Below are 24,353 nucleotides of genomic sequence, written 5' to 3' on the forward strand. Positions count from 1 at the left end.
CCGACTCAATCCGACCCGATTTTGAGTTAGATGGGTTGGGCTAAGGTTGAGGAATTTAGAGGTGGGTTGGGTTAGGGTTAACCATCCTCGACCCGAGGCTCAGGTTGGGTTGGGTTGGGTTGAGGGAATGCTATCTCGGGTTTGATTAGGGTTGGCCTCAACCCTATCCAACCCGACCGAGTTGCACCCCTACATAGAGCCGGCATAATGGGTGCCACATTCGATTGATCAATACTCGTATGATCCAAAAATTAGAGACAAAAAAAAAAAAAAAATTATTAGATTTTATGCTTGCATAATTAGTGTCATTTTTTGCCCTATTAAATGTTAAGCTCGCATAATTAGTGTCATTTTTGGCCTTAGGAGATCCAAAGGGAGAGATATCAAACGAGCCATTTGGATCAGACAACAATGGGACCCACTATGCCACATTCGTGGATCACATGGCATTGTTCGATCCGAAAAGCTTACAGACCACAGGAATTAATGGTCAGGATTGCTCGATCCCATTTCTTCGGCATCATCCCATGGGCCCTTCAGTTATGAGTTATGACCATGCAAATTGATGGTCATAACTAAAGGCTACACAACCTCTTGGTAGAGAATGCAAAATCCAAAGTTGAAATTTCACTCTGACTGTAATTTCCATGTATTTGGTTGCAATCTCAATCCTTTCAGAATCACTACACAATTTCTTGGTAGAAGATTTTCCTTCTCTACTGACTTGGCACAGATTTTTGGTCCTACCACTTTCCGCCCCATCAAAGCCGAAAATGAAATTTTCCACAGAAAATGCTTGAGCAAACAACGGAGAATTCCTCTAAATTAGTTACAAAACAAAATGATTGAAGAATGATAATGAGATTTTGATTAACATTTGCAGTACAGAATTTCTTTACATACTAAACAGGACTAAGCATCAAGCGAGACAAAGAATGGAATCCACAATACCTGCAATAAGAACAAAATTTTCAGATAGAATTAGTCAAAATTAAGCATGTTAAGATCAGTCTTTTAAGGACCAAAATTTTAAAAAAAACATAAGAGAAAACCCCCAAAAACAAAAGACATAAAATTATAAAATTCTATTAAAAATATAAAATTTTAGCAAAAAATTAGGAGAAGAAATAACATCCTATATTTATCGCTATATTTCAAGATATTTTAGGGGTAAAAAACAAAATATGAAGATTTCTCGATGATTTCAACATCTCGAGAAAATGTCGGGATTATGTCGTTTTATCAACAAAAAAAAACGTAAAATATAGCGATGTTTTCGAAAATGCAGAGATATTTGTTACTATACGATTAAGGCAAGGAGTATTGAAACAAGGATTTGAACATATCAGTAGAAAGAACAATTTAACTTTACCTCAATTGTTGTATTGCCAGTCTAATTTGGTTGCCAATGGCCAATATGTTGACTTTACCATCTTCCCCACAAAGGTACGGTTGTATCACAAAACCCTATTTGTCTGCAAGGACGCAGAGGCTGCCGAAGCCTCCGCTATTAAAGAGACCGGTTGGCGAGCCTGCAAGCAAGCGCCTATATCGAATGGGTGCAACTTAGATCCGTCAAAAATAAGATTTACCCCCGGAAGGACTACTTCTCTACTGTCAACATCATCAGGTTCAATTTTTACTGGAACTGATGACGATGATTCCTCTATAGGCCTTGTTGCTGCCTCATAAACAGGAGTGAGAGCATATGACCTGTACAAAGCCTTTCATAATCAGGTGGAGTTTGTAAGGTTTTTTTTTAAAGGGAAAATGGACACGGCTAAAAATTGAGATATGATTGGAAATATTCACAATGAAAATCAGTGTCAACCTAAAAATATGAATTTAAATATAGATTGGAGCGTGTCATATGCACCAAGTTAGGGTGGTAACTAGGTGTATTTTTGGACTATCAGATCATTAGTTTCAGGTGTTCATATTTTTGGAAGATTACATATAGTGAAAGGAGAATGATAGAACAGTGATAAATTTCATGGATTTTTTAATCAGAATTCTATGCACAGCTATAATTCTAACAATAAGATGTAGCCCGTGTGTTGTTGTCGTTGCAGTCTTCAATACTTTTCAAATCGTTTCACCCTCCCAGCTATTGGATTTTTTGGCATTTTCACGAATGTGAAAATGACTAAATATTCTGTATTATTAGAGCTATTTCCACATGCATGTTCTACTTGATTGTCTATTTATGCATTTTTTTAGAACATCCCCTAAACATGATAGTCCTTGTGACATTGTCTTACACGGTTATTGTGAAAAGAAGTATGGCCCTCGAGAAGCTTTTTGTGCTCAATTCGGATTTTTAGCATTTATCTTGTTCTTCTACAAGAATAGAGAGGTATAACACTATTGCCATTTGAGTTATAAGGCAGTTTGGTAACTCTTTTTTAGTTGAATGGTAAGTCAGAGAAGTTTTTATATCTATGTTTTCATTATTCTACTCATTATATTAAGAAGTAAGAACCAAAAGGTGAAGAGACTTGTTATATAAATGGAATGTCTCTAGGAAGCTAAACATGGATATTTTGTAATGAATAATCTGAAGTTAATGAAATATAATTTAGATATATAGAAAATTCATGATAGAAGAACATATTACAGATAAAAGGACATCTGCATGCAACCATATAAAAGAAGACAAATTAAAAGTACCTGAGGATGCTACCATCGAAACTTAAAATTTCAGAACGGCAACGGTTCCGATTAGCAAGTTTGAGCCGTTGATGGTCACTTGAGGTTCCAGATATTGGAGTTGAAGGGTCCACAAGTGGGTTCCACCTTCCACTCGCATAATTTATTAGTTGACAAGATGGCTCCTTTGCTTGTCCTCTGTTGTATAAGAGCTTTGAAATAGGACCTGTTGCTTGGTACTCACTACAAATTTCACGCAACCTTCTCCTTAAACCATGCATGGCTTCATGATGCTCAGAAAGTGAATCTGTTTGAAGTAAATGTGACGAAATTACCCTTTCACAAATACTATTGCATAATTTTGGACTGAAAAGAGGAATTCCAAATTCTAAGCTCAAAGGAACCCATTCATATTCTTCATTATCGGGGGCAAAAAAATTAGATTCCTTTTCTTTGAAAAGTTTCAATACACGGATATAACCCATTGTCCATAATTCTATCTTATTCGAGAGCTCGCTCAATAGTGAGTTTAACTTTGTATCTTTCTCTAGGCATAGCCCCATGTCCTTTCCCATATTTGCAATTGAACCATCAAAGTTCTTTAGGGGTAATGGAATATCCATTGTCATGGTCCTTCCAGACCCATCTAGGTCATATTTGCTCAGGGGCTGTACAAGCACAGCTGAGTAGCTGAGAAGTGAGTTTAAACAATGTAAGAGTATATTTCCTTTGACCAAGTTCCCTTCAAACTTGCCTCCTAACCCTCCAATTGTAGACCCATCCCAAGACCATATAAGGGCTTTCTCGCAACCTGCCAATGGTGCGGGAAGCATTCTAAGACATTGTCCTTTCATTAGGACAACCGATAGTGGACCATTACCCGCAGCTGAGTATAAAACAAGCTTCATCCAAGCCGTCATAGATGAATATGAGGGTGGGCCAAAGTGGATTGGACCCGCGGGTCCGGGTAAAACCGATGAAGAAGGAAGAGGAGCCATCGATACAATAATATCATAGTCACGATGAAATAACCGATCTAACGTGGCTGGTGCAAGAGCGGCCAAGCTTTCACAACGAAGAATATTTATATGATATTTTCTTTTCATCTTCAAATTGCCCTTTCCAGTATTCAAACCATCCAATGAGATCAAACCCTCCTCACTCTGAAAATCGTGGTCTGGTTTGATATCCTCATTTGAGCTTAGCTCTATGCTACTTTCTAAGGGGTAGTTATCACTGACTGCCACTGGTTCATTTGACTCCGAGTTATGAGAATCTACAAGAGAAATAGTCTCCTCTGTGATTGGAGATTGTATTTCCATTCTATCGTGGGCCCCTTCGACTATTGGATCCGTAGTTACTCCACCTGATTGGAGGCACTCCAATACACATCGAAGACTATATGCATGATTGGCAAATTCCTGCAATTCACCCTCAAATTTTGTTCCTTCTAATGTAGTCAGATCCTTGCAAAGTTCTGAAATGCTTGCGTCACCCAATTTTCCTGCTTCATATAGTGTCACAGCATGAGACTTCAAGCCTGCAAAAGAAATTGAAAAAATGGAGAATAATATCTTATGATAAGTTAGCATGCCATAGATATGCCTTTGAAGGGCTTACAGAGTATAAATTATGTGAATCCAAAAGTGCCAGCTATATAATTTAGACACAAGAAAACCTTTCTTGCCTTTCTCTCTTTGTTTCTATCTCTCTATTTTGGCCTCGAAATTTTCAGAAACACTTGGGATGAAACCAAGAACATGGCGGCGATTTAGATGTATACTAGAATCATATTTTAAGAGAAGCAAATGCCATTGCTTATTGTCACTCAAGAGAAGATTTTGAGGCAATTGGAGCCCTTACCCTACTTTTATGCGGTTTCATTTGAATATTTGTCTATTATCAGTAAATGAGTTAATTATCTAAGAAAGTATTGCAAAATGAGCCAGGTCGTTAGACTCGAGTGCACTTCATTGGCAGAAAAAATTAACAAATACACATTTTAGTGCTTGAAGTCATCGTATGAAAGAGTAATAGTTCTAAAATCAGCATCCATCTCACACTGACCTAACAAAATATAGCAAACAAACAGTGATAAACAATGAAATATATTTAGAAACCCAAAAGTATTTCTGGTCGACCGACCAGATAACTTATCTGGTCCGTCGACCAGAAATGGAGTGAGGCTCACATTATTAGGGTGACCCAAACCATTCCTTTGTTGGGCCCTGGCGTAGATGGGGGTGTGCCCAAAAAAATTTCTCAATAGGATGATCCTAACCTTCTAATCCGTGGAGGTATCTATACTGTGCTGTCAATTTTAAAACTCCGTAAATCGGAAGGTTAGGATCACCCTATGGAGAAGATTATTTTGGGCACGCCCTATCTACTACAGGGCCCAACAAGGATCACCCAAACAATGTGGGCCCCACTCTATTTAATGCAACGGACCGGATAGGACCGGATAAGTTATCTGATTGGTTGACCAGAAAATAGGACCCATTTAGAAAATGCTATACATGAAAGAAAGATCTAACCTGGTGAAAGGGAACCCATCATCAGGTATGATGTTATATTAGCATCAACAACGAAAGCAACACGAACAGGACCAGAAATTGTCCTAGAAATTGCCCGATTGTTTTCCGCCCCAAGACCGTCTACTTGTAAAGTAGTATTGGCATCACCAGATATGTTTGCAGAGCTTACACTAGCATGTGAACCATCCTCTTCATCACTGAGTAAATTAGAAGGAGAGCCAGGTAAGCTCGAATCATGGAGAACAGAGGCAGGGTCAATTACTTTTACGGCCCAGCCGAGACGACAAGCAAAAGATGCGGCAGCCTGCAGCTGAGAAAGGTCAGCTTGTAATGTTGCAGCCAATTCGGCAACAGTTGCATTCTCACTTGAAACCACAAAAACAGCATATAGTAACCTGGATAGGGGACTTCAAACATATTAGGATTAAATTCCCTGCAAGCCTAAGCACATTCATGGGGAATAGAAGGTATCCAGGCTATGAAAACGTGGACTGTAATAGTATTAAAAAACATGTAATGGAGATAGAAGAAACTTACTCTGTGGACTGTTATAGTATTTAGAAACAAGTAATGGAGATAGAAGAAACTTACTCTTCAATAGGGTCTTCGTACGACTGCTCCCTATTGGAAACGAATCCTTCCAGCCTGGAAACTAAATTGCTATAGAGATCAAAAAATCGAACTTGCACATGTAAATAAAGAGATAATTAAAATTTTCAAAAAAATAAAAATAAAAAGAGACAATTATATGAAATGGATAACCTAAAGATAGTCAGACATAACTTTGTGAAAACATCTTCAATTTAATCACGACTTCTAACATAACTTGGATGAACCTCCAACTCAACATTTTCACAGACGAAAGTGATAGCCGATCCCAATGTACAATCTTGGCATGAAAACCAGATTTTGAGACAGCTTATTGGTTATTGGCACTCTAGTTATCACAGTAAAAGACATGAGTATTCAATCTCAAATGAAGCTCATATAAGAGGTGTTCAACCACATAAGCTCCAATGTATGGATGCCATAGCATTATATTTGACCCCTGTACTCTATTTGGCCATTTGTCCTCTATTCTTGTTGCTCCATTAGATTATGCAACCATTAAACAAAATGCAAAACTAGGAAGAACACAAGTTTTACTAGGCTGGCCACCGACTGGAGATAGTTTAACGGACTTCCTTTATGAGTGTTTCTTTTTCATCAATCACTCTAATGAGCCATTGCCTACCAAACAGCTACAAACAAAAGAAAAAAAAAGGAGAAAAAAACATTATCTGCCACTCTTTCTTCGATCAACATTTTGTTTGTTGGGGTCCTTCCCATATTGCCTGCCATTTTCTATAAAGGTGATAGTGGTTTGCTCCACTATATGTTCTATGAGGCGGGGCGGTGAATTGCCGCAATCTGGTAGAGGGCAAATGAGAAGTAAATATGACCTTGGTTGAAAGGGCTGGGTGAGTGAAATAAAAAAAATACCAACGATAACAGGAAGGTGTTCCATTTCCCCTTATATAATTTTTGTTATATAAACACATGACTGCAGTAAAAGTTCTATCCAAGGACCCATAAGTCTACCAAAAATAGAGATTTGGTTAAGTTGATGATATACAAAGAATATTTCTTGATATGTGAAACACAAAGCTACATGATTCCGAAACCGAAAAGGGGTAACTGATCAACATAACAAAGCTTTAAAAGAAGAGTGTAGGTGTTATACCTTTAAATCGGTCATCAGGATAAACCGGGACATCAAAATATATCAATCCTCTTCGGAACAGACCCTTTACAATTTCAGGATCAAAAAGAACAAATGAATTTGCCTCCTCCTTACAAACTTTGTCTATGGTAGCCATCTCTTCTTCCGTGAGTTTCTGTAGAATTGCAAAAGGCAATCTAAATTCAAGAAAAGAAAACAAGAATTTCAAGGGCATGAATATATGTCTTCATACTTGCACTTTTGTGAATGTATTGAACTTCAAATCCATCGGAGAAGCTTATTAAGTTATTTACTTGATTTTTGTTATAGAAACAGAACAAAAGAGCAGCAATAATAACAACTCTCACCTTAAATTCTTCCAATGTGAAGTTAACAAGGCAAACTCCCCACCACGGTTCAATTGAAAAGTCCACAGGTTGTGTAGGCAATAATTCTTTTGCAATTGATTTGTTCAGCTTCCACATAATTTTCTGGACGACTCCAAGTAAGCATGTGACAGTCAAGACAAGTAAATAAAAATGAAAATAAAAGAGACGATAGTCACTATATTCAATAGGGATAGTGAAATGAACTAAAAAGAAAGTGCTTGGGATAAAATAATCCTCAAGCAAAATTCGTTATATGATATACTCATATTCATGAAATTGAAAAACATGGCAAGAAACCCGTGTAAAAAAATTCTGTTATTACATAATGGTGAATATAATTGTCAGGTCAAACAGAACATGAATCTTATGCAATAACGACATAATGACTGTAAAATTGGCCTGGAATGTCAAATATCTTCTTTTGATGCTATGGGCCTAAATGATGCAGTCGACATGCACAACCTAACAAAACAACCAGTCAGTTAATTTTGCAAAATTTCCATCATTTAGATGGTTGCTTCCATGTAAGGAATATTTTGGCACAATTCCAACAAGTTTCCTACTTGTATTAGATTTGGTAAGTTGTAGACATCTTTTTGTTAAATACACATAAATAAGTCCCTTCTGTCGTACTTCAAGTTGGAGTTGAATTAAGAAATTAAGTGTAGTGCTTAAAAGATAGTTTTGCATCAAATTTTTTTACCCTTCTCCCATGAAATTCTTCTATGGTTCCTGCATCATCTGGTATCAGAGCATGTTTGAGTTGGAACAACAATACCTGATGCGTAAGGTGCTCGTAGAGTATACACTGACAACACCAACCTTATCCAACAGGTACAACAACAGAGGTATCAGCTAATGCAACTCCTCTTGACTTTCTTGTCGAATGTACGAGACATCACCGAAGTCTAAAGATATAGAGACTGATGAGTTCAACCTTTTGGGCTAATATGGAAAGTCTATGTGCAGCATTGAGATCAGTGGGGACAAAAACAGGTAGAAATGTCGAGCCAGAATCTGAAGGTCCCTAGGATGATCAACTTCCACAATGGAAGCAAAGAACTTTGGAAGAGTGAGTTCATGTCCTTGAGAGAGATGGTGATAGAGGGAATCGAGACAGTTTCGATTATCCAAAGAATTTCGTGATATGATGAATAGCATGGAGAAAAAAAAATTATTCGGAAGACTCAGATGGATGACACAGAGTTCAACTTTGTAGTAACTAGTACCAAATTGAAGGGCCACGCAGCAATATGGTGGGATCAGGTGTGGGAGATTCATAGTAAAATGTGAAGGAGCCAATAAACAAATAAAATCAGATGTGAATCAGAATGCAAAAGAAATTCCTTCCCCTGTTTCAACAATTCTATAACCTGCGACAGGAGAAAATATTAGGTGAATATAAAGTGGAGCTCTACCAGCTATCCATCAGTTCGCTTCAAATGAGGCTGATTAACAAAGTGAAATGGTTTAAGGCTCTCCATTCTAGATAAATATCCATTCAAGACTGATGAACGGACCAACTGTCCTTGTGATGCAAGCTTGTAGCCCCATAAGCAGCATATGCGCTCATTAGGACTTTTACGGATTTATTTTCATGTTATTTAATTTCTAGGACATTTATTTCCATGTTATTTAGAGTCAGTGATTTTGTTTTCATGGAATTTCATTTCCATTGCCAATATATTGGCCACATTTATTAGAGATTTTAATTTTTGGATGAATTAATTGAGAATACATTTCTCCCCTATTTCTCATCTTCATTCCCTTCTTCGTCTTCCTTCCCTCTTTCTCCTTTCTTCCCCCTCTTTCTCCTCTACTCTTCTCTTTCTCTATTCTCTATTCTTCTTCTTCTTCTTCTTCTTCTTCTTCTTCTTCTTCTTCTTCTTGTCTCTATCTTCTATTTCTCCTCCCAAGATCACATCAGTTTGGTCCTCTTAGTCTTCTTCTTCCCTTATTCCTCTTCTCTTCCCCTTCTTCAACCCTTTTCCCCTCTTTCTTCTCTACTTCCCCTCCCCTTGGTCACATCAACTAACTACAACTAAGCGGGTGCATCTTTTTATTTTGAAGAATAAAAAGTAGGAGATGAGATTCAAGTTTGATCTTGATGTACGAAATATACCTTGTAAGTCCTGTGTATGCATGTTTAAATAGATGTCTGTAAGCATTTGAATGTAAGCATATGTACATGAATAAGTCTTCTCATACAATGTTCCCAATTAGTAATCCATACAAAAGCAATACAAAATTATTTATTTTAAAATCTAAACGATAATTCATCTCTAGTAGACCTGAAAAAAATGAAAGTAAAAGTTACCTTAGATCTACACTTGTTCATGATATCAATAAATTCATTTCTTCCTATTCCTGTAAGCCTCAAGGCATCTGCAGCACTGAAATTTGGGATGCTGTCATATGGTTGTTCTGTGAGAAATATAAGAAACATTAGAATGCTTCCAGATGTGTGCTCACAAAACAAATATGAATTTCTCATGCGCTATGATACAATGGCTAGTGTCAGAAATTAAAGAGATAATCTGCAATGCAAAAGCCAATAAAAAAAAAAGCAACAAAAAGGGATATCGTCAAACAAAGAGAGAAAACAAAAAAATCAGACTCTTTGGCCGTAAGGCTTTACAATCTAGACTCATAAAGGCTTCCATTAGAGGGTTCCAAAATCCTAATATAAGTGGACGGTGGACCCTCAAACCAAAACCCTAACTTCTAGAGACTTCCCACACAAAACCTAAGAAAATAAGAAGATCCTACTCTTTTCTACAAATATAAAAGCTCCCCTCTAAACCTACGATTTAAAGGCTACTAATATCCCACAACCATATTTTGATAATGGGGAGAACTCACCTTGTTATACATTGTTTAACCAGCTGTCAAAAGGCTATCACCATCCCCAGAAGGCTCTCGGCAGTCAATAAGACAGTAAAACAAAGTGAGTTCGCCCCATCATCAAAACATTGTCGTGGGGATATAAGTATCCGATTTAAAGCGCCCACCCTTTTTAGAAATCGTAAAACTAGATGGGCCCCATCCTTGATATGAATTCGCTTAAATGATTTAGGAATTCAAAAGATTAAATACCGTCTAATGACTTAACTCTCTCCCCACATAAAACATGTCATTGGAAATAGGAGGGGCCTATCTTATTTCAAAACTAACTTAAGCAACTTTAAGTGAATTGAAAGAGAAAAGACTCAATTGCCCTTACTGAACTAAAGTGACCTACATGACTCAATTAAAACTCTGACTGAAATAATAACGACACTTAAGTACTCTAATGATGATCCCCGTCATCATTTTCTCAATCTTCATGACAATTATTCCCCATTACGTTCCTTTGCTACGTTCTTAGTGGCAAAATTCTCACCAGTCTCGTTACTAGAGGAATCTATGAGGCTTGGGAATAAATGCAATGTGGTGTCACACTAGTATACCCCATTCATCTATTTATTCGTTGTCCTAGAACAGTCCAGATATGAAGTTAGTTCAATTTGTTTATTGTTAGTCCTGAAGTTTCAATATTATCATCAGATGAGTCCTTTATGTAAGCCGTGGCATAAGGCCATAGGCAAAAAAAAAGACTTGATTGCCTATGGAAAAACCTGCTCCCTTCATCAGTTTGGATTATGTGGAAGGATATGAATGAGAGTATTTTTAACAATAAAATTAACCCAATCGATAAAATCATCAAATGATTATTGTTGAAGTTTTGAACATGTTTCAAAAGTTGAATGCTTTGAAAGTCCATGTGGTGATTGTGGTGCGGCAAAGACTGAAGTTCAATCTGTTTGGAATGGGAACGGATTAGTTTCTCGGACTGGAGTTGAGAAGTTGTGCAACATGATTCGGTGACTTAAAATGGTAGGTAAGAGAAATAGAAGAATAAGAGGAGAGAAGAAGAATAGGAGAGGAAGGAAAGAGCAGGAGAAGAATAGACGAAGACATGGAAAATACATGGAAAATAAAAGCCCTAAAAACTAAAAACATGGAATTAAAAAAAAATCCTAGAAACTAAATAACATGGAAATAAAAATCCTATAAATCCTAATGGGCAAATATGCCACTTATTTGGCCTACAATCTGCATCAAAACCCCTTCCATGGAAGTTTAAGGCATTGCATAGAGAGATTATTAATTTATTAAGAAACGTTGAATTTTCTTGCTCCCATAGCCATCGAGAAGGAAATTCCTATGTTAATCATTTGGCCAATTTTGGTGTCTTGTACCGGTCCGACGGTCTGGCACAACTTGTAGGTCACTATTTTTTTCATTTTATGTTGTCTTGCTCTTTGTATTCCACGATTTTGCCATGGCGTACTGCATTATTTACAAAATCTCAATTGTTCAAATATATGTATATATAATATAAATACGGGATGAAACTTTCACCTCCTTTTCCACTTCTTTGCTTTCTCTTTTTTACTTTTGGCGTGTAACAATCTCCTAGGTTTCCTAGGTTTCATAGTAGAGCATACAAGTTGGATATTTTGGATGTTGAAACTATTGAAGTCAATAAATCATCAAATTATAGCTCCAAATGTAACTCATGATTCTAATTCCTAACTAACGGACACTCATATTGAAAATTAATTGCACAGCTAATTAAAAAAAAAACAGCAAATGGAAAGATGATAGGGATCTAAAACAGAAGAAGTGTTGGATGGAAATATGAAACCAACTTTTCCATTTTATGCAACTAAAATAAGAGTAACTTTCAACAAGTTAACACGAGGATACATAGAAAATCAGTTAATGAAACAAAGTTATCAAACCAGAAAATCACACAAAGGACACCAAGAGATTGTTATCAGATAACACTGATCTCTAAAAGGATAATTCTTAATTACCATTTCTCATAACCTCAAAGATCATGTCACAGTAATATCTGAAAGGTGAGACCCTCATCACTCGACAGACATACTCCGCAAGGTGATAAGGAAATAGCTGCAAGAATATCACAAAAAGTAAAGTTTATTTTACCAAAAAAGTTAACCAGGTGCTTGCATGGTAGATAGATATTAAGGTTTCTCATAAATAGAAATTTCAACAAGTGTCACATAATCACAGAAGGCATATAGGACTGCCTAATGCAATGGAGAATAGGACATAATGATCACACAATCGAGGTCACAAGTTCAGTCCCAGCTTACACCAAGGTTTTAAATCTCGGTTTTGGTTTCGGTCATCAGCGAAACCGAAACATTTCGGTACAAAATTTCGGACGAAATCTTGTAAAATCAGAGAAGCGAAATGTCCGAAATTTCACCGAAATTTTGTAGTTTTCCGACTGTGAAACGAAATTCGAGGTGAAATTTCAAAAACGTTTCGGCCAAAATTTCTGAAATTTCACCGAAATTTTGTACTTTTCCAAAAATTTGTGCATTTCGTTTCGTTTTCTACCGAAACTGAAATATTTTGGCCGAAACGTTTGCCGAAATTTAAAACCATGGCTTACACACCAAAATAAATAAAGTTAAGGCGGGTGGCAATAAATAAGATGAGATTGATGGTAAGCAGCAACCTATGTCACAGATATCTCCGATATTTTCAAAATATCGTGTTTTTATCCCAACATTTTGATAAAACGACAAAATCCTGAAATAATCCCGAGTGTTTTTATCACCTCCTTTTCCACTTCTTTGTTTTTATCACGATATTATCTGAATATTTTTATGATATTTTTATTTTATATATTTCCTAAAATTTTATATATTTATATATTTTTTAATTATTTTTTTATCATTTCTTTCCCGATATAAACCCGAAAAAAAAAAAAAAAAAAAAATTTATCCCGAGATTTTCCTTTGCCGAGAAATTCCCGAGAACGATATTTGTGACATAGGTGGTAACCGACAAAGAAAAAATGCCCTTTCAGAGCGGATCATCATAACAAGAAACAACAATTACAGTGACAGAATATAACTATAGGAAATTGCACTCAGGCATATGAATAGAACAAACCCAGGTGGGTCTCAATCCGCACCGCTAGATTTCTACGCAAATAACGCATCATCTCTTCATAATATTCGCCTTCTTTGCATACTTTGCGGGCAAAACAAGTGTTCCATTGGAGTCGTTTTCTTATGCAATGGTCTATAACTCTGTGAGCAGATAACAAAGGAGACACAATCAAAGAGAACCCAAACAAACCAAGCAGATGATGAACAAAAGCGCAAAACGATAGTTATAATATTAAAACAAACGTTAAATTAAGCAATCAAGGAATGGAATCCGGAACCATAAATAAGCAAGAAAAATGAAAAATGGAATATTATAAAAATTCACTCATTAATATGACAACCACTGAAGAGACACTTAACATTTGGACCATGATATCAATTGAAACTAAAATTGCATAACGCTATGAAAGATCACTTAATCACAACTGTAACACAAGACGTTCATTTGCAATTGATTAATACTTTTCTTTTTCCAATCAAAATATATAGAAAGTTAATTTAAGAGGATTAAACTTGACCACATTAAGTAGCCTCCAAAGAGCTTATGGGCCAAAACTTTTGGCACATACTTGCACAATACTAATGCTGGACAGCATACAGAGTATGTTCTGTGTTTATGCCAGTTGGCTGACTAATACAAAAATATGAGAAATCCTTCAGACTCAGCAGCAGTAACAAGTCATGTCAACCATAGAGTAAAAAAGGCGGAGTATATTACATTAATCTCTTCTCACTCAAGCAGCACCGACAGAATTTTTTATTTTTTATTTTTTTGAATGGTTCCAACAGTATTTTCTAAAGATAATGGCGTAGTAAAAGGCTCCAGTTTCAGGAGATCAAACTTTTCCACTGTCTTTCATTAATGGAAGTCAAATAACAGGAAGACTGGAGTTATTGAGCATATTACAAAGTCCAGATTCAGGAATTATTCTGGGAGGCATATGTACAAAAATATCAGGAAAAGATTGCTAATTCAGAAAAAAAAAAATAGCTTATTAGATGTGCACCTGTGTGTATGTATGCTTATATAATAATGATACGAGTGACTTGATAATACGTTGGTGAAGTGTGTTCTCTTGTCAATGAAGGTCATGGGTTCTAGAGCAACTAGATTAAGTTTAACAGGAAATTGAACTTTTATGAGATTAACAAATTTCATAAATTACTAAAAAGTTTGTGTTTTTATATAAAGTGTGGAGATTTGGAAATTGTTGCCATATTTAAACATGAAATCATGCCATGGAAATTTCACAAATTAAACTTTTCACCAAATTTTGTAACTATGTTCTCATGTTCAACTATAGATGTTCTCATCCTTTCTTTAGTAGGTAAGCTGGGATTGAACCTCTAACCACAAGGTTGAAGAGCTGAGAGCTAAGTCTTAACCAAATGAGCTAGAGGCCCAACCCCTGGATGTTCCCATCCTAAAAACCCTTCTTATTCTATTGGCTGCTATATGGTTTCCAATAACCCTAGGCCTAGCCTCTCTCAATCCATCAAGTTAAGAAAAGATTTTACAATCATGCAAGTCATCAGACAACTCTGCCCAACCATAACAAAAAAGAGGTTATAGATCTGAATGGTTTTGTTTCATTGACCAATATATCCAAATAATTCCTCAAGGAACAGCCCAATGATAACTCAATATGATGGTCCATGATGTAAGTTCCAAGACCAAAAGAAAATGTGTAATAACGAGATCCCATATCCTACTTTCATACCATAACCACGAGAATGCTAAGCTCCATTTCAGAGAGAGAGAGAGAGCACGACAATGCCAAGCTAGGATGCTCCAAAAGATGGACTATAGTAAAAGGAGTCCCATAAATTATGAACTACTTCTGCAAAGGTAATGCAGTGTTTTCACATTTCATTCAATAGCGTAAATGTCATGCCCAAACAAAATGAAAACAAAATGAACTATCAGAATATTTCACCCAATACCCTATAGTGTTCTATTTAATGTAACATTTGCGAGACATTTATTTTTGTGAGCTTAAATGAATTATCCATATTCATTCTCCTCTCCATTGAATATGAGTTAACCAACGAAATAACTTCAACAAAAAATCAAAAGAAGAACATAAAGAAAGATGGCTAAAAAATATGAGCAAAAGTAACAACTTAGAGATAATAACCTCTTGTGCCATTCTTCTTTAGAAGACAAGGTTGCTTGAAGTCGTTTTGGAAGGGTTTCCCAAGGACATTCCTCCTTGATTGATTTTAAAAGAAGTTGTTCTTCAATAGTGTTAGGAATGTGTTGCATCGTGTACTCCCTAATAGAAAGCAAGGAAAAAAGAAAGGTCATGAATCAAACAAGGGAAAATGATATAGAATTGACATACAATGTAGTTTTCATACATCACTCAGTACAAATTTTAAAAAAAAAAATCAACAATTTAAGTGCTTGTAAATCAGATTTTAATGTATCATGACAAAAAGGTTAGAAAGGATAATGAAATCATGGTTTTAAATTTCGGCCAACGTTTCGGCCGAAATATTTCGGTTTCCGTTGGAAAAGGAAACGAAATCCACATTGAGTCGGAAAAGTACCAAACTTCGCCGAAACGTTTCGGAAATTTCGGAAATTTCGGTGAGATGTTTCGGAAATTTCGGTGAAATTTTTACAAGATTTCGTCCGAAATTTCATACCGAAACCGAAACGTTTCGGTTTCGCTGATGACAGAAACCAAGATTTAAAACCTTGAATGAAATAAAGCAAATGAAGAAAAATAAGAGAAAAAATGATAATATATTCCAACCCACAGTTACAAGCAGCCTCTTCCAAAAAAAGCGGAGTTAAATATAGTTAATATTACTCAGTGCTTCAATCAATTGGTGTATAATATTCTAAAGAAAATGTCATTATGAGCAAAGCCCAAGAATGAATATTGGCAAAATATCTAGTCCCCAGATTTATCCCCCAGCAAAGGCCACTAAGAGGGTTCAGCAGCCTTTTCTAAATGAAGTAACATGAGAGAATTAATAACATGCCGATGTTGAAATATGTGTACTATAGTGATTTATTAATCTCTTTAGGGGCATTCTGGTTGATTGTACATTTTCATATTGTGTTTTCCTTTGCATGAAGTGTACTTTCCATTATGCAATAACAGACTAACCATGAAAAGTGAATAAAAGAAAATATACTATCAATAAGCTTGGTAGACCTGTGTGTTCCCTTTCACCAAAACTCTTGAACCTCTCATATTTAATTTATTGTGTCACTAGAGAAGAAGTTGAAAAGGTTGTTTAAATGCTCTCAACAAGTGGGTCTAGACACCCACACCCACACCCACACACCCACACCCCCACCCACCCACCCACGCCCACAGACCCACACCCACCCACCCACGCACTATGCAATAACCTATGTTGTGTATATATATATATTTAAATTTTTTATTTTGAAAACTTTATTTTATTTAAAAATTACTGAATCCGAATCATTCTTTTGGGGCTTTCCGAATCCAAGACCTCGAATCCGTGTCGGATCCCGACAAGCGAATCCGAATCCATGCAACATAGGCAATAACAGACTCACCATGAAAAGTGAATAAAAGAAAATATACTATCAATAAGCTTGGTAGACCTACGTGTTCCCTTTCACCAAAACTCTTGAACCTCTCATATCTAATTTATTGTGTCACTAGAGAAGAAGTTGAAAAGGTCATTTAAATGCATTCAACAAGTGGGTCTAGACCCCCCCGACCCACCCCCCCCAACACACACAACCCACCCCACACCCCCACGCACACACACATACGAGTTTTTATATGGTGCCCGCCCAACATGTACCGTCAAAACAGTACCACCCTTTATGTTTGATCCAACAGCAGCCCATTTTTAAAGAAGCTGCTGTTGGATCAAATATCAAGGGTGGTACTTTTAAGGTACCACCTTCACAGGACTTGACCGTCGACCACCATATAATTTCTCCACATATACAATGTTTTGAAAATTCAAAATCCAATCATAAATCATACTAGGGATCAAATCATATCTAATCGTAAATCATATTATAAATTGTAAGATTAATTCACACACACACACACACACACACACACACACACACACACACTATATATATATATATATATATATATATATATATATAGAGAGAGAGAGAGAGAGAACGGTTCCTACACATATGTGTAGATAAGTTATCTACACACTAGCTTAAAATACAGTGGGGGCCCACATTGTTTGGGTGATCCAAACCATTCATTTTTAAGGCCCTCACATAGATAGGGTGTCCATAAAAAATCAGATCCATAGGATCATCCTAACCATTCGAACTGTGGAGGCAAAAAAATGGACTAATTTGTGAAGATTTAAAGACATCCATTTTACCTCCACAAATCGTAGGGTTGGGATGATCCTATGGATCTGATTTTTTGTAGACACCCTATCTATGTGAGGGCCTTTAAAATGGATGGCTTGGATCACCCAAACAATTTGGGCTCCCACTGTATTTTAAGCTAGTGTGTAGAGAACTCTCTACACATATGTGTAGGAACCGTTTTCTCATATATATATATATCAAAAAAAATATAAACAAATGAGAGATAATAATAAAAGATATAAATTTATATCAATTCTCAAAGTCTCAAACATCAAAAAATACCAACAATCACAAACTGTCTAGTCATCACTGCTATCCTCATTATCATTGTTTCCCCCCTTGATGTGAGTAATGCCCAAGCTGACATGTAGTCCCACTTCTAATAACAGCAAAGAAAATTGCATATAGTCCCACCTAGTTCTAATATAAGTGTGTAGAATAATAAAAGAAAAAGGTGGCGTTCGACAACCATTCTCCACGGTGTTTTTGTGCTTTTTCGTGTAGTGAATGAAAAAAAAATTAAAACCCAGGTTGCAATCCTCACTCACAACACTCCTTTTCTCCAAATCCCGCCTTTTAAGTGGTAAAAAGTACGGTTTTTTAAGAGATGAGGATTTGTTTCAGTCGATTCTCATTCTCTTATTTCTGGTCATTTCTTCTGCTTGGAACGAGGGGCAATGAGAAGCTTTGGCGAACGAAGACGAAGTGCATATGCTGACTTATAGTCCCCACCTACTTCTAATCTCAACCAAATGTAGGAAAAAACAAAACGACTTATTCAAGTGGAAGGCGACAATGGTCACAAGGTATTTTTTTCCTTCATCTTTGCCATCGTCTTCTCCTTCTTTTTCTGATGGTTCAAAACGGTTGAAATTTTTGTTTGATTGGTTTGAACCAAGGTTGCCACGGCGGGAATCGAAAGCGGGAATCAAAAGCTCCCGGAATGGTCGGAAGCAGGAATCATGAAGTCGCAGGAGAGTCGCCGGAGAGTCGTCGGGGAATCGTTGGGGAGATGGGAATCGCAAAGGAATCTCCGGGGAATCGCGTTTCACATAACATTAAACCGCGGTTCCCAAAAGTGGGAATCACGTTTCCGGGGATTCATAAACCGCGATTCCCAAAAGTGGGAATCGGGTTTCCCGCGAATCCAAGCCAGGATTCCTAGTTTTTGGGGATTCGAGAAGATTTCTGTTTCAGATTCGTGAACCGGAGAATCGCGGTTCCCCACTCCCAGGGAAGAATCCTGCTTCCTTGGTTTGCACTGGTTCAACTGCTTCAAGCAGAACCGGTTTCAACTGATCATTTCCCTTTTTCTTCTTCCTCTTCTTATTTTTCTTTTTCTCCCTCCTGTTGGTTCAAACGGGTTTGGTTCACTCAAGCTCCTTCTATTTCTTTTTCTGTCTCACGAGAAGGTTTTCGGGGGCTTCTAAGGTAAGAGGGAAAGAGGGTATTTCGAATGAAGGTCTTATTTTCTTTTATTTTTTTGAATGGCGAAGAATTAAATTAATAGATTCAAAAACATGGGGAGAGGCCGGCGATCAAGAGGATCAAATACAACAAAGAAACAAAGGGAAAAAAACAAACAAAATACCATAACCACTCATGGAAGGGAGGAAATCAAAGGTTTCCAACTCTGCCCTAGAGGCAACCTTCCTAGCTAGCCTACTGGCCTCACTATTCGTTGATCTTCTAACATGATGAAATGAAATGGATGTGCCTGCCACTCTATCCAAGATCTCGGCCATCCAACAAGCAAACCGCCAAGGCTAAGGAAAGCTTCCCTTCAACCACTTTATCGCATTCAGTGAGCACCACTCCATTATGACCTTATCAAGAATATTATGATCTAACGTCCTTATTCCTTGATGAGCCGCTCTTATCTCCACCTCATTGGAGTTGACAATTCCAATGTGGCCTGAGAAAGCCCATATCGTGGCCCCAATGTCATTTCTTAGAAGGCCACCTACTCCCACTAGCCCAGGATTCCCCAAACTAGAGCCATCAGAGTACAAGTTTAGGAAGCCACTGCTAGGAGGCTCCCAAGCCCATGAGATGACCACCATCATCTCAATGCTATCACATATCTCTAATCACCCTTGCGGCAAGTCATGCACGGAGATGAATCGAAAACTAGGCAGAGCTCTAACCCAAGCAATTGTCAATGTTACTACCTTTTATGAATAGGAAAAGAGGGGTCTAAATTATACCTCCAGACACCCTGGCATTTCTCTTTCCATAACACCCAGATGGTCGCTAGGACTAATAGGATACTGCTTCTTTTGCACAATGGAACAGAAGACCAACTTCCCACTACCTCTAAAAGCTTGGCTAGGAATACCTATGATATGCCAAATCTACTTAGTAGGATAAATCGCATGAATCATACGAAATAGTACGATGCAATAAAAAAATCGCATGATTAATGTAAATTTAGATTTAATCATGGGACTCAGGTCGAAATCCATAAGACTTGATTTGAAGTATAAATCATAAGCTTTCAAAGCAATGTCTCTCTCTCTCTCTCTCTCTCTCTCTCTCTCTCTCTCTCTCTCTCTCTCTCTCTCTCTCTCTCTCTCTATATATATATATATATATATATATATATATATATATATACATACTAGTAAAAAACCCCGTGCGATGCACAAATCGACAAAGAACTGTACGGACCACATCATAGGTTGATCCAAACTGTCCATGTGATGGAACACAACATCAATACGTTGTGCCCGTAAAATCATTTCCATAGGCTGATCCTAGCCCTCCAATCTATAGAGGTTTCCATAATATGTTGTTCCTCTTAAGGTGCCCGGAATTCGTAAATATTTTTTAAGGTGTGTGTTAGGTCTAAAATTGGTAATAGGTTATGGTAGGGCCGGAAGGGCTGATCTGGCAGGCCACAGCTGAAAGGCTAATGGAGTCCTGCGCTGCACAAGGGCACAGAGAAGAAAACAAAGGGTCAGAGGACCAACCGGGAGTGGTGCTCCGGACGGGCGCTTCGACACTCAAGTCAGTATGAGCAGGAGTGCAGAGCAATGTCAGAGCAAAAGCTTAGGGTTTTGATTTTCAGATCCCTCACCTTAGCACAAGTGAAGGCTATTTATAGTGATTCTGAGCCACCTGTCCAGGACAGGTGGTAGTTCTGAGCCACCTATCCAGGACAGGTGGAGGCCTCTGTATGGACCAGGTCTCATACCTAGGAGAGGCAGGTGGAAGTCCCTGATTGGCCCAGGTGTCACACCTAGCAGGGACAGGTGTTGGCTTTGTAGCGGTCCCTGTGAGGGCCACGCATCAACAGCCAATTGGTTGCTGAGTTCGGACCCATCAGTGCTGAGTTCGGACCCATCAGTGCTGAGTTCGGACCCCATCAGTGTGCGAAATTCGTAATATCCTCAAAAAATTACTAAGGAAAAGTAGTTTTTTCGTAATTGTCATATTTCGATACATCTTCTTTGTAGTTTTTTCCGTAATTGTCATATACAGGTACTCGTTGTCCATAATTTCCCTGCGTAATGATTATTATTGCTAGCTTCTTTCGGTACTTATTATTGCTAGCCACCTTTCAAGAAATAGTATTTCCGTGCAATTTTTCACCACGTCTAATAAGACAAATCTCTGAACACATACAATTGCAAAGAATGGGCGAGACGTAGCCTTTGCAGAAGGTGGCTAGCAAATCATGATTTGCTTTTTCAAATAATTCCAAAAATGGGTAGGATTGAAATTATGTGGCTTTAATGGGTGCCTTTGTTAAAAAGCATAAAGGAGGGGGTAGGATTGAAAATATGTGGGTTGAATGGGTGCCTGTGTTAAAAAAGTCAAAAAAAGTGATGTGTGTGTGTGTGTGTGTGTGTGTGTGTGTATATAAAACCATCGGGACCCAAGGCACCCCCTCCATCCATGGAGAAAACAGCATCTTTCACTTCAAAGGAGGGATTTCCCAAAGGCGGGAAAATTCTATGGCTCGAATCTTTAGTATTCTCTTATTTATCATTTGTGTCTACTATTTAGGCAGAATACCGTCGCCTATTGTCACTAAGAAACTGAAAGAAATGGAAGAAATGGGGGAAAGTGAGGAAGAAACAGATGTAGAAATAGAAAGAACTTCCGAAATGAAGGGGACTAAATAGGAACAAGAGGGTCCAGTAAGGGATCGGATCAAGAAGCAGGAGGGAGTGACCGCCCACAAGTGCGGCCCATAGCATTGTGCGGGGTCCGTGGGCTGGCAACACGGCCAGTTGAGAGAGGATCTCAAGCCATGTTGTGAACTGGCTCCGATCATTGCTATTCTCTGATCCATAGTGAAATTCTATTCCCATATTGCTGTAGTCCAAAGGCCAGGGAATCCTAAGTGATATAGGTTGCCTATCTCACAACGGACGAGTCGTCCAATTGGTCTGGATGTCTCTACATTTACCGGATCATATCATCCTGCCTCCAGTCGCATGGATGCGGACGACTTACTGAGAGTTGCCGCGAGGGACAGTACCCAACGGTTCACAAGCGGTTGAGTATTCATTCCATAAGGGCTTATTCGATTCAATCGTGCCGTGTAATCCTTTAAAGAGTGTTCTGAGTGAATTATTTCAGCTACATGGTTTCTTTCCTTTGAATCAAAATTAAAGCACCACAATATTCGTCCTTTTGGGGTTAATGCTCTCAATTTATTTGATCCCCTCTCCTGCAAAGAAACTTGCAAGACCAACCCCATTCGGAATTCCATCAATTACTCTTCTATCAAAAAAATGAGTTAGTTCGGCTAATCCTCTTATGCCCTGAGTTAAAGATGTTGCATATGTTAGAATAGCTTTCCTTGAAATTCCTCGAATTAAAAAGGATGAAAATCAAATTTTCAAATAAATTATATAAAGCTCCAAAAGTGGGAAAGAACCCTTTGAGGATTTTAAAGTTCAATGGGAACTAAGCCCTAAGTCTCCATTCGGGAGCAGTGTCAGAACCTAATTGCAATTTCCGAAAGATTTGAAATTTTGAATCTTACATATATTTATCCATAAACGAGATACAAGGATTTTATAATCCAGAATTGTCAAATCATGGATTTTAAAAGCTAAAATCTGGAATTTATAAGCTAAAAACCTAGATTTTAAAAGCTAACACCTTGATTGTACATTCTCAGGATTGTAAAACCCAGGTTTAGCTTATAAAATTCCGCTTTTAGTTTATAAAATCCAAGTTCAGCTTGTAAAATTAAGGATTTTACAATCTAAAATCCTGAATTACAAAATCCATGCATCCAAACAGCCTCTTTAAGATGTGTCACAATTTTTCAGTAACTAAAAAACTCATCTAGCATTTTTTCCATGAAAATATACAAAATTACATGAGATATATATATATATATATATATATATATATATATATATTCTTGTGCTTCACTGCCTATAACAGAATGCATTACATACCTTGATTGAAAATGTACAATCAAAGGTTTTAGGTTTTAAAATCTAGGTTATACTGTTATAGCTTATAAAATCCAGATTTTAGCCTTTTAATGTCGATGATTTGACAGTACTGGACTATAAAATCCTTGTATCACAAATTTTCAGTAACTAAAAAAGTCACCGTGCAATGTTTCCATGAAATTGGATCAAATTCCATGAAAAAAGAAAGAAAGAAAGATCACTTCTTCTCCTTCACTAACGAAAAGCAGTATGGATCATGTGTTAATGGTATAGAATCTAAACGACACTTTTTTGCCCTAAAACAAATAATAAAGATCGCATATTCTAATGCTGCTATCTTTCTCTGTAATTGTATGGTTATAAGATCTAGAAGTTCGAAAATTGTCTCAGATTGGAATGATTTCAGAAACTCAAAAGGTAGAGTAAGAGAAAATTACCTGGAGATTAACGAGAAGAGATCTAATTGTGAGAGGGATTTTGAGATTTATTTTCTTTGAATGATCTTCTTATAGGGTTTGAAGTGTTTACAAGGAAGACCATAACAGTACTCTTATAGGTGGGCCAGTTGGGCCCCACCGAGAATACCCAAGCTACCTACATTGTTTTGGGAATTTGGGTACACGGACGGACAGACGCGTCTCGCGATTGGCGATATCATTTCTTCGTGTTACAGAAATTTCTTAGTTATATACTAGCATCATTCGCGCGTCTGAGAAAGAAGTATGTAAGCCTCCAAAATGACATTGGGAGTTAATGAAAACAAAAGGAAAATGTTATCAGCACTGCTGTATTTTGATGAGGGCACTCCTCACTTTATTCAAAGTAAGGTATGGCCCGCACCATAGGATGATCCAAACTGTCCATTAGATGGGGCACAGCCTAAATAGGTTGTGCCCCAAAAATCATTTCCGTAGGTTGATCCTAACCCTCCGATCTGAATGTTAGAGGGTTAGGATCAACCTGTGGAAATCTTTTTTAGGGCACAGCCTATTTAGGCTGTGGCCCATCTAATGGACGGTTTAGATCATCCTATGGCGCGGGTCATAGTAGGGGTGGACATGGTTCGGTTCGGTTCGGTTGGGTTTTGGGGCATAACCAGAACCAAACCATATATAATCGGTTCCCTAAAATTGGAACCAGAACCGAACCATATAAGTTTGGAACCAAACCGAACCAGAACCATATATAATCAGTTCGGTTCGGTTCTGAGTTTACCCAACCGAACTACAAACAGCCAAACAGGTATATATGGACTACAAACATGCCCTATCAAATTATATGTGAATAGGTATATATGGACTACAAACGGGTATATACCATTTGTATCAAAGTT

General features: G+C 37.4%; 1 protein-coding gene across 3 annotated transcripts; it reads right to left on the reverse strand.

Annotated features, from left to right (window-relative positions):
- Positions 1–763: 763 nt before the first annotated feature.
- LOC143889534 (FAM91 carboxy-terminus protein) lies at positions 764–23,610 on the reverse strand. 3 transcript variants are annotated; one of them, XM_077393776.1, is made up of 12 exons: positions 23,458–23,610; positions 15,391–15,528; positions 13,276–13,393; positions 12,140–12,236; positions 9,595–9,701; positions 7,257–7,379; positions 6,910–7,063; positions 5,778–5,838; positions 5,187–5,581; positions 2,671–4,189; positions 1,373–1,713; positions 764–951 (listed from the first exon to the last, which is right to left on the reverse strand). In XM_077393776.1, the coding sequence occupies exons 2-11, from the start codon at positions 15,516–15,518 to the stop codon at positions 1,458–1,460; spliced, it is 2,958 nt and encodes a 985-aa protein (XP_077249891.1). In that variant the 5' UTR covers positions 15,519–15,528; positions 23,458–23,610; the 3' UTR covers positions 764–951; positions 1,373–1,457. The 3 variants fall into 3 exon arrangements, with proteins under 3 accessions (XP_077249891.1, XP_077249892.1, XP_077249893.1); XM_077393777.1 differs by lacking the exon at positions 15,391–15,528 and having other exon boundaries at positions 23,458–23,522; XM_077393778.1 differs by lacking the exons at positions 15,391–15,528; positions 23,458–23,610 and having other exon boundaries at positions 13,254–13,390.
- Positions 23,611–24,353: the final 743 nt, after the last annotated feature.

Source organism: Tasmannia lanceolata, unplaced genomic scaffold, assembly GCF_043159265.1.
Source record: "Tasmannia lanceolata isolate RefF3 unplaced genomic scaffold, GAP_Taslan_0.1 ptg000013l, whole genome shotgun sequence".
Lineage (NCBI taxonomy): Eukaryota > Viridiplantae > Streptophyta > Magnoliopsida > Canellales > Winteraceae > Tasmannia > Tasmannia lanceolata.